At 36.9% G+C, this 18,768-nt stretch overlaps 1 protein-coding gene across 1 annotated transcript in view; it reads left to right on the top strand.

Moving 5' to 3' along the window:
- The window catches only part of LOC106868781 (hillarin), a 124,037-nt gene that overhangs the window by 101,337 nt on the left and 3,932 nt on the right, over positions 1 to 18,768 (top strand). The window contains exons 6-9 of the mRNA XM_014914199.3: positions 695 to 886; positions 5,593 to 5,675; positions 14,394 to 14,537; positions 16,608 to 16,763. Of these exons, the coding sequence (XP_014769685.1) occupies positions 695 to 886; positions 5,593 to 5,675; positions 14,394 to 14,537; positions 16,608 to 16,763 (575 nt within the window). The remainder of the gene's footprint in view (positions 1 to 694; positions 887 to 5,592; positions 5,676 to 14,393; positions 14,538 to 16,607; positions 16,764 to 18,768) is intronic.

The following is an 18,768-nucleotide window of genomic DNA, read 5'->3' as shown; positions in this document are numbered from 1 at the left end:
AGTGATACTGATGTCATTAATCTTCCATTTAAACTGTTGCAAATCAATGAGCAACAAGTTATCATTAACCAGCTAGAATGGCCATGGATAACTTGCTGCCCACAAGATTTTCTGAATGGTATGCCTAATGAAAAATTACTTAGAATTTTCTTAGTTATGGGACTCATTTGATAATGACCTATATCTCATGTAGCTCACCTCTCAACAAAGATAACCTGTGACTGAGTTAGAACAAAACCACAGAACTGTCATTCACTGACGTATTTATATATTATTCAAGCTATCATTGACTGACTAGTTCAGTTCACTGTGTCTTGACTGACCACTTGGTGGGTATAATTATGCAGTCACCATTGGTTTGATACTGTACATTGAGTTATCACTGACCATCTGGTCAGCAATAGTATTAACCAACTGGTATAATTGACTTGAATCATTACTGACCAGTTACTACAGTTAACTTCATCCACTGTACTCCTGGCTCTCCATTACTTCACATAAATCAAGAAACCCTGTATCAATACGAAACCAGTAAACTTGTCACTTAACCTACTTAGCTTTCTTACAGACTTCAATTACCACTGACCACCTGGTACAATTGTCTTGACCCAGTTCTACAATCTTTCACTTAATTGATTAAAACTTATACAATACAAAAACAGTAAATTGATCTCTCTATCCAATTTCTTTACAGGCTTCAGATGCTGATATTTCTAACATGGAATTAGACAAGGAAGATTCAGAAAGAATTGACCAAGTAGTTAATGAATTTGTCAAGCTTCCTGTTTCTTCTGAACCTCCATCACCTCATCCTCCAAGTTGTCGGAAGAGTGAAATTTACACCGATCCCTCTGTCTTTAAGGATATTGATGATCATGTCATTAAGGTAGGGATTCAATATTATTTAATAGTACTTCATTGGTGAGATGTATCACATGTTTATATATAGCTTATTTTATATTATATTGAGATTCAGGAGCAAGTATATTATATACTAATAAAAACATGCTGGTATATCACATACTAATGTATATGTTAACAATTTATCACATACTCATATAATACATACACATGTATCATATACTGATACATCACATCCTGATATATATCTCATAATTATATTACACTGTAGCATACCACATAATGTATAATATATTTATCTTTCACATAGTTATATACAATATAGTAATATATTACATATATATATATATATCACACACTAATATATCTTGTAATATCTAATATACTAATGTATCACACCGATATATTGCACACTAATATATGTATATACTAATATATTTCCAAACATAATGTAACATTATAATATATTACATATTGGTAGATCATATGCAAACATATATTATGCTAATGTGTAATATCCCAATGTACAAGATTAACTATATCACATTAGTATAACATATTATTATACCATTGTCATATCTCAAAACCTTCTAATTTTACTTTAGTGAGATAAAAATACTCAAAGTAAATTGTTATATTATGATATAGAAAAATATTGTATTGATGAAAATTTAAAGTAAAAATGTTTTAAGGTGTAAAAAATATCAGAAATCCCTATAAGTTGGAAATTTTATAGTAAAATAATTTCATGATTGAATCATCATCATCGTTTAACGTCCACTTTCCATGCTGGCATAGGTTTGACGGTTTGACTGAGGACTGGCAAGCCAGATGGCTACACCAGGCTCCATTCTGATCTGGCAGAGTTTCTACAACTGGATGCTCTTCCTAATGCCAACCACTCCAAGAGTGTAATGGGTGCTTTTACATGCCATTGGCACAAGGGCCAATCAGGCAGTACTGGTAATGGCCATGCTCGGATGGTGTCTTTTACGTGCCACCTGCACAGGAGCCAGTCCAGCAGCACTGACAATGACCTCGCTCAAATGTTGTTTTCAACGTGCCATTAAGGTGATGCTGGTAACGATCACATCACGCTCGAATGGTGCTTTTTACATGCCACTGGCAAGAGAACCAGTCAGTGGCCCTGACAATGATCACGCTCGGATGGTGCTCTTAGTGTTCCACTAGCACAGATGCCAGTCATGCAGTGCTGTCATTGAATTTGATTTCTATTTCACTTGCCTCAATAGATCTTCACAAGCAGAGTTTAGTGTCCAATGAAGGAAAGGTACAGTGGGCTGGTTACACCACTGGCATAGGCCACAGATTATGGTCTCACTTGGCTTGCCGGGTCTTCTCAAGCACAGGATATTTCCAAAGGTCTCAGTCACTAGTCATTGCCTCAGTGAGGCCTAATATTCGAATATCGTGCTTCACCACCTCATCCCAGGTCTTCCTGGGTCTACCTCTTCCACAGGTTCCTTCAACCACTAGGGTGAGACACTTTTTCACACAGCTTTTTCATCCATTCTCACCACATGACCATACCAGTGCAGTCGTCTCTCTTGCACACCACATTAGATGCTTCTTAGGTCCAACTTTTCTCTCAAGGCACTTATACTCTGTCTAGTATGCACACTGACATTACACATCCAGCAGAGCATACTGGCTTCGTCCCTTGCAAGCTTATGCATGTCCTCAGCAGTCACAGCCCATGTTTCACTGCCATGTTGCATAGCTGTTCGTACACATGCGTCATACAGTCTGCCTTTTACTCTGAGCGAGAGGCCCTTTGTCACCAGCAGAAGTAGGAGCTCTCTGAACTTTGCCCAGGTTATTCTTATTCTAGCAGCTACACTTTCAGAGCACCCACCCCCGCTACTGACTTGATCACCTAGGAAACGGAAGCTATCAACTACTTCTAGTTTTTCTCCCTGGAATGTAACAGAAGTTGTTCTCTGCACATTTTCAGTGTTTATTGCTCCTGAGCATCTGCTACAAACAAAAACTATCTTGCTAGTTAGCCTTCCTTTGATATTGCTGCACCTCTTATGTATCCATAGCTTACACTGGGTACATCTTATAGAGTTTCTACCTACACCTTTTCTACAGATTGAGCAGGGCCATCTACCTGAAAGGATTTGTACTTTGTCTGCCTTCCTACTTATTAGGACTTTGGTTTTAGCTAGGTTGACTCTAAGGCCCTTTGATTCTAATCCTTGCTTCCACACCTGAAACTTCTCCTTAGTTCTGATAATGACTCAGCAATTAGAGCAAGGTCATCAGCATAGAGGAGCTTCCAGGGGCATCCTGTCTTGAATTTCTCTGTTATTGCCTGGAGGATTATGATAAATAGGAGGGGGCTGAGGACTGAATCTTGGTGGACCCCTACCTATACCCAACCCTCACCTTACTGACAGTGTCCCTGTACATGGCTCGCACAGCTCTCACTAACCATTCTTCCATCCCTAGTTTCCTCATTGACCACCAGATAAGGGATCGGGGGACCCTGTCAAAGGCTTTCTCCATGTCAACAGAAGCCAGGTACAGATGTTTATCTTTGGCTAGGTATTTCTCCTGCAGCTGTCTTACCTGAAATATAGCATCAGTGGTGCTTTTCCCTGGCACGAAACCAAACTGCATCTCATCTAAACTGACTCTCTCCCTAATTAGTTGGGCTATGACCCTCTCCGTGATTTTCATTACCTGATCCAACAACTTGATACCTCTGTAATTATTTGTATCTAAAGCGTCACCTTTACCTTTGTAGCAGTTGACTATGGTGCTGCTACACCAGTCATTGGGTATGACACCTTCATGTATCACCTGGTTAGCTATACAGGTGACTAGGCTATAGCTGACACCGCCAGATATTTTGAGCATCTCTGTAGTGATTCTTGATGGGCCGGGGGCTTTCCTTGTCTTCATACTCTTAACTGCTTTATCTACCAAAACATTACAGTAAGTTATAAATAATGAATGAAGATATTTAAAAGGATTACAAAGTAAAATTTCTATATTATGGCAGAATCTTTATTTGGTAATAACTGATATAAATGTTGGTTGGTTGATTTCTCCAGTTATGCTTTGCATCACAGAGAGAGGAAAAGAGAGTAAAAGAGAGATGCAGGGAGAACTAACATAAGAAATGCAGGATGAGAGCACATACTAGGTTTGGTAGCAAGCAATGAATAAAGGAACATAACACACACAGTGAGAAAGAATTAGAGTGGCAGAGGAGGAGGAGGAGGAGAAGGAATAAATGAGAGAGTTATAAAAGTTTTTCTTTTGAAAATTAGTACCTATTTCATCATTTTGTCAAGTGAAAGTGAAATCGTGATGGCACCTGTACCAGTGGAGAGCTAAGAGCACCATCTGAGTGTGATCGTTGCCAGAGCAGCTGTCTGGCTTCCGTGCCAGTGGCACGCAAATAGCACCATTTGAGCATAATCATTACCAGTATCGCCTTCCTGGCACTTGTGCCGGTGGCACGTGAAAAGACATTCGAGCGAGGTCATTGCCAGTGCCGCCTGACTGGCCTTCGTGCTAGTGGCACGAAAAATACCCACCACACACTCGGAGTGCTTGGCGATAGGAAGGGCATCCAGCTGTAGAAACTCTGCCAAATCAGATTGAAGCCTGGTGTAGCCATCTGGTTCACCAGTCCTCAGTCAGATCGTCCAACCCATGCTAGCATGGAAAGCGAACATTAAACGATGATGATGATGAACAAGAAATTTGATAAAAAGTTACATTATAATTATGGTATGTATGACATATTTCTTGATATTACCCATACTAGCAAATGTATACTTCCATAGTTACCTGTAATATGACAGGCAACTTTCTAGTATCAAACTAACTATTAGATGTTGCTTTACACCATTTGTCACTATGTGCTTCTTTGCACTGTTGTAGCTTTTAAATAATGCCACTCCAATGGCTAGGAGGGCAGTTCAACATTTCTTCTGAAGGAAACACCAGTCCATTGAAGAATTAACCATTTACAGCTGAGTGGTTTTGAACAACATGTAATAACATGTTTTGCTCCAGAACACAACCTATGAATTAGCAATCAAGAGTACAACATTCTAACCACTAGGCCATGAACCTTTTACCTTTAGTATTTAAGACAAAAACCTAAAATAAAATCTTTATAATTCAACACCAGCAGTAACAACAAATATTTTAAATCCCTTTTCTATGCCAAAGCTCTGTTAGCCTTGTGGGTCCATGATAAGCTTCTTAATTAATCATACTCATCATTGTTTACTTTTGAAGCAGAGTTTTATGCCCAGGTCCCCATCCTGGTGCCAACTCTGTTAGTTGCCTCAAAAACTGAGGTACACACAGTCAAGGGATACACACAGTGAAAAAATGTTACGATGTGTAAAATATTTTATAATACACTAGAAATGTTGTATCAAATTAAATATAGTAGATGTAATACAATAAAAATGCTATAAAACTAGAAAATGTATAACACATTAAAATGGCTACAAACAGGTATAATACAATCAGGTTCAAAATCTTATCATAAGCTAATCATGTTATATTATGGCACAAAAAAATCATATGAAACAAAAATATTTTCAAGTGTAAACTACTTTGGCAAAAATATTATAAGGTAAAACTATTATCAGATAAGATTGTTATAAGAACATTTAATGAAGCATCAATTGCAATAACAATAAAATGAAATGTTCATTATTGATTTATATTTTGTAGATATCTGAAACTAACCAGGGTACCTACACTGACCTCATCAGGTTGCTTACGGAACATCTTCAATCTGAATTGGAGAAAGCAAGGTAATATATACATGTACAAATACAGGTGTATGAAATACCATTCAACATAAATTCTACATTTATTACAATTATCTCCATCTCTGAAGGATGTGTCATGGTTAACAAATGACAGTTTAGAACTCCCTATGACGAGGGGAGACAATCTTAAGAATCGAGGCTTCTTCAAAACTGATATGCCATTAAGGAAATGGACAGGCTTATTGTCTGGAGATAAGAGGATGGTCATGGTCACATGTTTCTACCTCAATATTCATCATCAGCACAATTGTCCTAACCTAACCCTCCATCTCATCATCATTTGCTTCACCATTTTACATCTGATTTCCATACTGGCATGTGTTGGACAAGCTGTAAAGATCTGCATCAGTTCTTGTTGAGAATTACTACATTCCTAGATGGGTCAAAGAACCACATCTCCCTTGTATGTTCCCTATGTAGCTTAGTTACTACAACTCACTATTCATCCTAACTTTTTATCCTTTTTACAGCTTGAGTACATTTTATCAATTGGTTCTTGGTTTTTATTATGTATCGAATATCGTAGGGTAGGGCAGATAGGACATACGTTTTTGAAAAATTCACAAAATCATTAATTTTACCTGCAAATAAATTTTATTGACATCAATGTGTTCATATTGAATTAGCATTTGTCAAAATCAAATGTGGAAAACAACATCCATCATGTAGTAACTGTTTACATTGATGCATTTCTGAAAGTGTTCTTGGAAGTTGACCTACACTCTCTCCAGCATTGTTCTGTCAATTTGGGCAACTTCCACACGAATAGCTTCCTCCAAATCATCCAGTGTATGGGGAGGCTTCTCCATAAGAAATAATCACACATGGATAAATCAGGAGACTGAGGGGGCGAAGGAATTTCAGCACACCTGGAAATGAGGCAACCACTGAAGAGAGGGCAAAGAACGTCCATTGATGCTCTGGCTCTATGGGCCGTCACCCCATCCTACACATCAAGTAGGTATACGTTTTTGTCATAATTCAGGCACAAAGAAGTTGTTAATCATCTTGATGTATCGCTCAGAGTTCACAGTAACAGCATTTCCATTATTATCTTCAAAAAAGTAAGGACCAATGATGGCAGCTTTTCCAACAGCATACCTGACCATCACTTTGGGGCTGTGCAGTGGTCTTTCATGCAGTTCTCTCAGATTTTCAAGAGCCCAATAATGACAGTTCTGTTGATTCATCATGCCATTGAGATGAAAATGAGCTTCATCACTCATTAACAAAATGAGGTTGTCATTTGCCTCAAAAATTGCATCCATCTGTCGTGCAAAGTTAAGGTGCTGTGCATAGTCCCATGGTTTCAACTGTTGCCTAATGACCAATTTGTATGGGTGGAAATGCAGATCTTCATGCAAAATGCACCTTGCCAATCGATTACCGATGCCAAGTTCAGTGGAATGGCTCCGAGCAGAGTGATTCAGACTTCGTATCAAAGCTTGTCTGACGTGTTCCACCAGTCTCGTGTATGAAGTGCTTTCACCCAACATAACATTGTGTTACAGTGGGGAACAGCCTGATTTCAGTGAATGTTGAAGTGGTGTCAAACCTCATACTGAACTGCTGTGACAGACTCATTATTCTTCACATAACTGTGATAGGCAAACACGCAATGCTCTATCATCCACAGCACCATAGCTTCATCTGAAAAGAAAAAAAATACTAAGACACCATGGACTAAATGGTACCTGTCAGACATATGTCCCTCCTTCTGGAGCTGAGTAATAGCCATTTCAAAAGCATTCGTCCTCTCTGCCCCACCCTGTATTTGACTATCTTTTTATTTTTCAACATATTTTTCAACATATTTTTCAACATATTTTAAACATATTAATGATTATCTCAAAAAATAAAATTATTCTGTAGTGTTATAGTATTGTAAAACTTAAATAAATGTAAGTGGCATTATAAATATAAATATATTATATACATATAATTTCAGAGGTCTACTTCCCAGACAAGTGATTTGATCTGAGATCCATTGATATATATATATATATATATATATATATATATATATGAGAGAGAGAGAGAGAGAGAGAGAGACACACACACACACGTACGTACATATATATGCATGTGTGTGTGTGTGAGACCACTGTCATGATCATTTTTCATGCTGTCATGGATTGGACAGTTTGACTGAAGCTAGCTAGTCACAAGATTGCACCAAGAAGCTTGACTATCTGCTTTGGCATGGTTTCTATAGTTGTATGCCCTTCCTAATGCCAACCACTTTACAAAGTGTACTGGGTGCTTTTCACATGGCACCATCACTGGCAAGGTCACCAAGTAACTTACAAAGCAAAACCCTTCAACTGATTGGGGAAGCAGTATCGAGAGAGGTAGCTTTGTGCCAGGCAGGGAAAGGTTGAGTATGAATAGAGGGGACAGTATCTTGGCTACTTCAGTAGGAGAGAGGAGAATGAGAAGGGAGAAATGATGGAAAAAGTGTGATTGGTGGGGTTGTACACTAAAGTTACAGGGAAGGTGTGTACAAGTAGGACCAAGAAAGAACTGGGTAGGGTGAGTGAGTGGGTAAGTTTGCAAGATTGAAAAGGAGAGTGGGAGGTGGGGGAAGGGCATGCAGTGAGTGGAGACAAGTAGATGGGGGGTGTTAGGAGGATATGCTGTGGGAAAGAGATTCAACACATTGTGTGCAGGTAGGTTCACAAGGGTGCAAAGGGAAAGTGAGAGATAGGGGAGAGGGGAATACAGTGAGTGATAAACTCAGGTGGGGAGCTGGGATGCGGAAGCTGTTAGGAAGATTCGTTATTGGGGAGAGGTTTGTCGGGGAGAGATTGTGTGCAGAAACATGGACATAAACACCATGTCTTTATGGCCTCAATTTTCCTCAGCTGGATGGGTCTTCTCCAGCACCACAAATTGCCAATCATCTCAGCCCTTTGTCATCTTGCATGTGTGTGGTGTATTGTATTTATATCTCTTTGTTTTCATGTCATATGATAGATGTAAACAAATAACTTCATCATGCAAACTGTGCCCCTTGCCGACAGTCTTCTGGGAAAACATGTTCAACCATGACTTCACCTGAAAGCAGGTGAGGATTGCCAACAGGGAAAGTATCTGGCCCTAGAACATCTACCATGAATTCTGTCTGACCCATGCAAGTATGGAAAAGTAGACGATGGTGATGATATATATATGTACATATATATACACATACATACATATATACCTGTATGCATATATATTAATTTCTCCACAGAAGATAAAATATGTGGATATACTTAGAAATGATTATCTCTTGCTGAGCAGCAATTCTTATTCTCTGTCTCTACTACTGTATATACAGCTTCCTGTAAGACCAACATGTTTATGTATATATGTGTGTGTGTGTGTGTATACACACACACATAAATATATATATATACACACACACACACACACACATATATATATATATATATATATATATATATACATGTATATATACATGTATATATATTCCTCTCTATAAATATACATACCTACACACACACAAAGATACATAAAGGCACAGATGTGTGTGAGTGTATATATATATATATATATATATATATATATATCTTATATGCATGCAAACATGTGCTATATGTATGTGTTATGTGTCAATGTATTTTTGTATTGAATTATATGAGCATATGTCTATATTCATGTACATGTATGTTTATACCTACATACATACACACATATATGCATACATACATACATACATACATACATGCATGCATTTAGACAAATTAACAATTGTATTTAACACACATGAAGTTATGTGGGGTTTTAGATTGTATATCAAGCATATCAGATCAGAGATAAAGAGATAAATCAAGAGATTTATAAGAAAAGCAGCAGCTATAAAACTGATTAAGTTATCTACGTATATCTGTATTATGTACAATTACACCTACACAACAATATACATACATGAAAAACCAATACAAGTGTCTGTCTGGCTATCTGCATGCATCATACATACATACGTACGTACATACAGCCAACCAGATAGACAGATGCATGTATACACATGTATTGTGTGTTTAGTGTTGTGTAGGCATCTGTGTATAGACAGCAGATACGCATTGATATCATAATCAGTTTCATGATTGTTGATTTTTTTTTACAAATCTCTTGAACTCTTTATCTCTGATATCATATGCTTGATATACAATCTAAAAACCCCACATAACTTCATATGTGTTAAATACAATTGTTAACTCGTCTAGATGCTTGCTTGATTTGATTCCACACTCCTTCTATGCTATATAAGTTGGCAATCAAGCTATTCATTTTTTTTTTTTTTAATATTTCTGTATCCCTGATGAGATGATGCAAGCATTGCATAGAAGAGCAAGTGGTATTGCAGTACTGAAATGAACTCACTAAATGAATCTGTTGAAGTATCAATAATGTTGCTTTCCTGTTATTTTTTCTGATGAAAGATATGTGTGTGTGTGTGTGTGTGTGTATATGTATGTGTGTTATATATATATATATATATATATATATATATATATATGAATTATATATGTGTGTGTGTATATATATATATATATAGTTAAAAAAAACAATAACAAAAAAACAAAAAAACAACAAAGTGAGGACGTGATATGGATAGTATTATTGGACGCTCAGGAAAGGAAAGAGAGAGTGTATGACGTTTCGGGCGTAGCCCTTCGTCGGAAAGATGGAAAGTTTGGAGAATGGAAGAACGGAGAAAGAGGAAAATGGTACCGATGCCCACGAGATATATATCTGTATAGGTGCAGGAGTGGCTGTGTGATAAATAACTTGCTTACCAACCACATGATTCCAGATTCAGTCCCACTATGTGGCACCTTGGGCAAGTGTCTTCAACTATAGCCTCGGGCTAACCAAAGCTTTGTGAGTGGATTTGGTAGATGGAAACTGAAAGAAGCCTGTTTATATATATATATATATATATATATATATATATATATATATATATATATATATACATATATACATATATACATATATGTTTGTGTTTGTCCCCCATCATCGCTTGACAACCGATGTTGAAGTATTTACGTCCCCGTGATTTTGCAGTTCAGCAAAAGAGACCACTAGAATAAGTACTAGGCTTACAAAGAATAAGTCCTGGGGTTGATTTGTTCAACTAAAGAGGTGGTGCTCCAGCATAGCCGCAGTCAAATGACTAAGACAAATAAAAAGAAAAATGTGTGTGTGTGTGTGTGTATATATATCATTCGCCATGATACATCGCTGACCACTACGCATAATTTTTTTCTCTTTTTTCTCTCCTTATTTCTTTCTGTATTCCTTTCTGTTGAAGAGCATAGGCTCGAAACGTTAAAGACTTTCTCTATTCCTGAGCGTTATACTAATACATCCATTTGTTGTTTACACCACCTGTCTTCGTCTGTTGTTTTTTCGTGAATTCTCCCTATATATATATATCTATATATATCTTATATATAAAATATACCTTTGTGTGTGTGTATTCGCTTTTAACGCATAAACAGCTGCACGAATTGGTTCCATACTTGGGATGCATGAATAATTTGACTTCGGATGCATAAGTTCTTTGTTTTATTTATTTATTTTTTTTAAAATATATAACATTGCTTTATATATATGATTCACATCTTTAATAAGGTTTTTCAGTGTCAACTTCCACTATTGATGTAGCAACCATTGCAGGCAAAATTTTCCATTTTCATTTGCAAAATCTCTCAATCTCTGTTTTAATGTTTTCATTTCAAGTTTTAATATGCTATTTGCAGACAAATATGATAAATTACTGAAAGAAATATTTACTAAACAAGTGAGATTTCTTATAAATCGAAGTTTTCATGAAAATTTATTTGCTGGACTTACTTTTATTATTGAATATTTCAAGTTCACAAATTTAAATATTCGGTACAAGATAGTTTTTAATGAGCATTTATTTATATGATTCTTTTCATTTCATATTTATTTCATTCATTGTTTGCAATATTCTCTCTCCCCCTCTCTGTCTCTCACACATACACTGTCTCTGTAATATAAACACACACACTCCAGGTTTGATTTTGTTATTATACAAATATTACATTAGAATTTTGTAATTCAACATGGAGTGTCCCAAAAAATATGGGCATTCTTTCGCTTGAACCCCGCACACTTTGTTAATTTCCATAAAAAATTGTTTTTATTTACTTTTTGCACACCATGTTCAGCTCTGTGTATTTATAGTCTGTCACACGTGTTTTTGTATGTACGTTTGTATACATTTATGTATATGTGTGTTTGTGTGTGTGTGTGTGTGTGTGTGTGAGAGAGAAAGTGAGAGTGAGTGAAGGGGTGTGTTGTCATGTACACGCACATACATAAATATATATGCATACATCTTTTTTGTATGTTTATGTGCATGTGTATGTGTGTGACAGAGAGGGAGTGATGTCTAAGTGGCACTCATTCTCTCTCTCTCTCTCTCTCTCTCTCTCTCTCTCTCTCTCTCTCTCACACACACATACAAAAAGGATGTATGCATATTTATTTATTTATGTATGTACGTATACATGACAACACACCCCTTCACTCACTCTCTCTTTCTCTCTCTCTCTCATACACACATTCATTTCATATATACATACATACATCTTTTACTTTCTTCCTTCTTTCACTTTAAAACAAAAGTAAATAAATAAAAGATTTTTAGGGAAATGAATGAACAAAGACAGCTGTTTATTTTGGCATTTCTTCAGGTTAAACCAAAAGAATGCCAAAATGTGCAACTGTAAAAGAACATTTAGCAACAAAGGTATGATGGAAGACATTATCATAAAAATTATTAGAATTGGGAATCAAATGTGATAATATTATCATGTGACTAGCAGAAAACCACCTAGGGGGCAGTCTTTCTGCTAGTATATATATATATATCTATATATATATATATATATATATATATATATATATATATATATATATAGTATTTATAAAATAGATGGAATGAGAAAAATACTTTATTAGGTACAACACGTTTCAACCTGTTCATATATATACATACATACACACACACGTGTGTGTGTGTGTGTGTGTGTATATATATATATCATCATCATCATCATCATCGTCATTTAACGTCCGCCTTCTATGCTAGCATGGGTTTGGACGATTTGACTGAGGACTGATGAAACCAGATGGCTACACCAGGCTCCAATCTGATTTGGCAGATTTTCTACAGCTGGATGCCCTTCCTAACACCAACCACTCAGAGAGTGTAGTGGGTGCTTTTACGTGCCACCGGCACGAAGGCCAGTCAGGCGGTACTGGCAACGGCCACGCTCAAAATGGTGTATTTTACGTGCCACCCGCACAAGAGCCAGTCCAGGGGCACTGGCAACGATCTCACTCAAAAGTCCTAGTCAGCAAAGCATAAATCCGAAAAAGAAGCCCACTCTAAGTTATAGAGCAGTATATAACATAAATAAAGTTAGATAAGGCTGGTTTATGGGATTACCCTGGGTTTCATATCCTTAAAGCGATTAGCTTTACGGTGTATCATCAGATTCCAAAACCTGTTGGCTTAAGTCTTCTCTAGCAAGTGGCCTCTCTAGATTTTGGAGGAGAAAAGGACCTTGCTACTCAATGTCAACAACAGAGGATTGTCTCCTTTTGTCTATCGATTGCCAGTGACCCTGTTATCTTGTGGGTTTCAATAGACCAGCAGGAATTTCCGAAGACCTCTATTCTGGAATTAAGGATGTTCCCTGGGTTGAGGTAGTCCTTTAGAATGTTTGCCTTGCATGCTAACCGAAAGGAGACAATCTCCTGTTGTTGACATTGAGTAGCGAGGTCCTTTCCTCCTCCATATTCTAGAGAGGCCACTCGCTAGGGAGGCCTTAAAGCCAACAGGTTTTGGGATCTGATGATATGCCTTAAAGCTAAATGCTCTATAGATGTGAAACCCAGGGTAATCCCATAAGCCAGCCTTATCTAACTTTATTTATATGTATGTATATATATATATGTGTGTGTGTGTGTGTATATCATTCAGTGTTCACTTTTCAGGCTGGCATGTACAGGCCAGTTTGACGGGGAACTGGAAAGCAGCCAGGCTGTAATATATATATATATATATATACACACACATCCATACAGACAGTCAGATTGATAGATATAGATTTATATGTAGATTTTTATATATTTACTCTAGAGGGTGATATGTCTGGAAACTTATAATAAAGTACTTGAAGTCCTTGAGCCATAAACAAAACAGAATATATTTGGCTGGGCTAACAACTATTGACTAAATATTTACATGTGTGTACATATTTATATATATATGTAGTAGCATGCTCTGATGCAGTATACTTTACCAGATATTTCTGATTCAGTATTTAGATCAACATTTCACTCCTCCATAAATGTTGCATTATAACCATATCCTAGTAGGGAAGGCTAGATTGTTATAAACATAAGTCACATAACATTTGATTAATAACGACATCAAGGTATTTCACTTGTAGTGACTAAAGAGAATGAATATCTGCAGAATAACATATATATTAAATGCATTCAAAATGTCAATGATTTTTGTTATTATTCAAAGATACATGTATGTGTGTGTATATAAATAAATGTGTGTGTGTGTGTGTGTGTGTGTGTGTAACTATTGAAGGACAGAAAACTTATCATGATAATTGTTTCCTGTTATTTGTCTAGAGCAATCTACCGATGGATAACAGTTATGGACCTGAATGTGATGCAGTTTGATGATATTGTAGACAATGACACACCACTAGGAATTCTGAGAGGAATTAAATATGGCACTGAAACCTACCATGTACTTTTTATGAGATTGTGCAGGTAAAGTAATAAGGGAAAAAAAACTATCCAACATATTGATTTTTTACTTTGATTTTTTACCTAAACTTATGACATTAACATATGACTTTTTGACTTATGACATTCACTTATGACTTTGTCTTATAATTTCATCTTGTGTTATCAACTTACATCAGCTTTTGATTTTGAATCAAAAGTTTTAACATGTGACTGTAACTAGTAACATTGACTCTTTAAAATGTTAGGAGTACATTATTAGAAAGATGGCCCTAATGGCATTGAATGGATTGGGTAGTGGAGGCCAAAAGTCAATATTTTGTCACTGACATTGTACTGTGTTAGTGGTCACAACAGTTAACTCACAAATAGCCCAGTCTACCTAGCTGTAAACAATTACTGCAGCTTCAGAATAACATGTTATTGTCAACAGAGGCAGCAGAATTGTAAAGTTGATTTCTGTTTTGTTAGCTTACAGTAGAATTCAATTGCTCTTGTGGTATGGGTATGGCTATGTAGTTGAGGGGTTCACTTTTCACTTCTGTGGTTCTGGTTTTGATCCCAATGTGTAGTATCTTGAACAGGTGTCCTCTACAAGAGCCTTAGATGAGCTTAGCCTTGTTGGTAAAACTGGATAAATTGAAAATATGCCAAAGCTTGTTTGACTGGGCTGAACCTATTCTTGGTTTGCAGATATTCACAAAAGGACGACCTGACTGATAGTCATAAAGTAATTCATGGCCAAACTCTAACCTTTGACCCACAGGTACATGGTCTCCTTTCTCTGACTGTTTTACTGCTGCTATAATGGTCTCTCTCATTAGAACTGGCTGAGTTCATACCACCAACCACTCTGGTATTCCTATCCCACTCAGCTCTCTTCCTCTTCATCACCTTGTGGTGTCCAGCCTCAGACCCTCTACTAATCACTTTTCTTCAGACCCAGCAATTAAAACAAAACAAGACCTAATCCATTACCCAAATTAACATCACAATCTGGTCCTTGGATATCTTCAGCAGAGTCCACTGTATTAAAAGCATTTAGAGCTGATTTCTAATCTGTAAGTTACTCTTAAGGTATGATTTATTCCTCCCTTTCTGCCAACCAGTAACAGAGGGTTTGCAGAAAGTCATGGGGCTGGTCCTACCCTTCTTCCTTAGACTGAAACACAAAATAAAATAGCTTAGGCAAGAATGGGTTTCACTGGGTTGACTTGATCTAGATATAAGCACGCCACCTTGTGATGATTTAGAGAGATCTACAACCTTTTTGATTTATAAGACTTACCACTACACACTCATGGCATGTTACACATGTACCGTGTGACCTTGACACGTTTGAAAAGCAGATGGTGGTTGTGGTTATGGTGATAAACTTACAATTATAAGATCATAGGTTTTTGTTACAGGAAAATGGTAGTATGTTGTGTCCTTCAGCAAGATTCTTCATTTCACATTGCTCCAGTCTTTGTCTTTTTTTTATCTTTTAGTCTAGAGGGTAAGCAGTGTCCTTGACTCTTTACATAGCTGAAACTGATGGGAGGGAGAGATAGGGAGAAAGAGAGAGAGAGAGAGAGAGAGGAAGGTATCCTCAAAATGGTGGTGGTGGGGTAGTATTAATAGTAGTGGTGTGAGGAAAGCAAGGGTGTGATGATGGCAGCAGCAGTAGCAGTAACAGCAACAGCAACACCAGTTACTTTATGTGTTTGGAACAATTTATTTCCAAGCACCCCTTTGGTGGGGTTTTTTCTCCTTAAGACGTAATCCATTACCCAGATTAAGACTGCCATCTGGTCCCTGAATGAACTACATGCATCCCCTCTTGTAGTTACAGTGGAAATGATCATTAAGATAATTGCCAATCAGTGATTGAAAATAGTTCAATGAACCATGATTACCTTCTCTTGCAGTCACACTAGGAGTTATCAATAAAACGATTGGTTGTAAATTACTGGATCTGAATAAATTGATCAAGAACCCATCCCCCTCACACACACTTCTCTCTCTCACATGTAAAAAAGAAAAAGATAACTGACATTCTATTATAAAACATTCTGTTGACTTTCCTTCATACGTCTGTCTGTCTTATTTCAGTTATGCTGGGCTGCAGTGTGTTGAAATCAAGGGCCATTCCAAAAGTGTTGGCTATGAGCCAGGTATGAAGATCCTTCCAGAAAACTTCCAAAATACATGGAATGCTATTTACATTGATGGAGACTGGCGATTGGTTCAGTGTAACTGGGGTGCGAGGTAAGATTCATAGCTGAGATTATATTTGGTACAATAAACACCAGTTTGAGATGGAACAAGAGTAACAGGCCATCTTACAAGATTCAAACAGCCATGTATCAGTTGCCAATCAGCTGTGATTCCAAGTAAACAACTGTTATTCCTTTTCTAATTAATAGACATGTCAAACCTGCCAATAACCTTTATTTCATCTTTTTCTCTCACCAATTGGGCTTATAATGTTAAATATTATTTATATTAAAACCTTAGCAATCAATCATAACAAAAATCAAAAGATTTTCAGGATTTGTTTTTTGTAATTTTTAAAAAAGTATTGAACACTTGTTCTTGTTTTTCATGATATTCACCTCTTCAATCATTCTCTATCTCTAACCATCACTCACTCTTCCATACACTCTTGTGACCCCTACTCACCTTGTATCTTGAAGGTCCACCCCTGACACCTTATCACCATTAATTTTATCTCTTTCTAGCTTCACCCTAATCACTCCCATCTTCTGTACAGTGGGTTCCACTTGTGGCACCTTGGGCAGGTGTCTTCTACTATAAAAAGCACTGGTGATAGTGCCATGTAAAAAGCACTGGTGATGGTGCCACATAAAAAGCATGGTATGCTATATTGAAGGAACTAACTGGGTTAGTATACCCAGTATTATGCATGAGCAATAGCAAAGGTATTTAACCTAGAAGTAGCAATCTGCACACCCTAGCCAGTTCTTTTCCAATTACACTAAGTAAGTAATCCTTATACCAAGATACAGTTATTTGTACTGTGCATGTTAAATAATACATGGAACACACTATCCAAACCTCTTACCTGTGATTATTGTCAAGAGTTGCATTACCTGATTAAATAATATCTAATTAAATAATATCAATGATATTATGTAGCATTCCAAATTGTTAATCATTAGACTACTTCCTACTGCTGGCTTTCTTTGATACCCAATCTGGTATTTCCTCTAACTCAGTAGTAGGTGTAGTTTATTATATAATACCCCTCTTCCTTTGAACTCCTTAATGATAAGTTGTACTCTACTATTACTACTAGATATTTCCTCTCCAGGCAAACATGCCCTAATATTACAAGCAGTCTCCACTATCCCATATAACATAATCGTATCTAAAACGACACCCTACATCTTTCCACTCTACCAGATAAAATGTATAATACTACAATTCCTTAACACAGCATATCATTTGATTGCCTTCTCCCAAACTATATCCACAGAATACCCCTAAATTCTGTATTTCTCTGCCCTCCTCCCTCTGTTCTTTAGCCTTAGCTAGCGAATCCTAAACCCTGACCCTATGCCCAATTGGCATTATTTATGCATTTATATTTCTTCACTTTAACCTTTTGCTTTCTTTATTCTTTTTCCTTATTTTATCTTCAGTCCTCTCCCAGATACCCACTTCTCTAAGCCTAGTATAATAAAATATCACCTATGCCCCACTCTAGCCCACCATAGAACCAGTCTAGCAGACCCCTATCTCACCTGGGTTGCTGACATTAAATATCATATAACACCCTTTAGCAAACTATATTCTTAACCTAACCGCACCCCCTAATGCCCACAACGGCCACAGATGTCTGAACTGTTATGAGATCCCACTGATACATATCAAACGATCCATCTGTATTGGAATTTTTAATCTATGCCGAGCCCTCACTATGCATTATAAAGTCAAGGTTTATGTGATCAATATTAACATATGTTCTTGTGAACTCAATCACTTCATCGAGCAATGATCTCAATATTGTGGGATAAAAATCTATTTCAAACTGTCATATTATCCTATTGATAAGGATAAGCACAGGACCAGATTTACACAGTTTGGTATATATATAGGTTCAAAAAAGAAAAACAACAAAAAAACAACAACAAAAAGAACAACAACACGAGGACGTGATACAGATTGTGTTACTGGACGCTCGGGAAAGGAAGGAAAGAGAATTTGACGTTTCGAGCGGAGCTCTTCGTTGGAAACATAGGAAAGTCCA

The sequence above is a fragment of the Octopus bimaculoides genome, chromosome 8 (assembly GCF_046866305.1).
Source record: "Octopus bimaculoides isolate indiv1 chromosome 8, ASM4686630v1, whole genome shotgun sequence".
In the NCBI taxonomy this organism is placed as follows: domain Eukaryota; kingdom Metazoa; phylum Mollusca; class Cephalopoda; order Octopoda; family Octopodidae; genus Octopus; species Octopus bimaculoides.
Note: the sequence above shows the minus strand (reverse complement) of the source record. Positions and strands in the feature narration are given on the sequence as shown.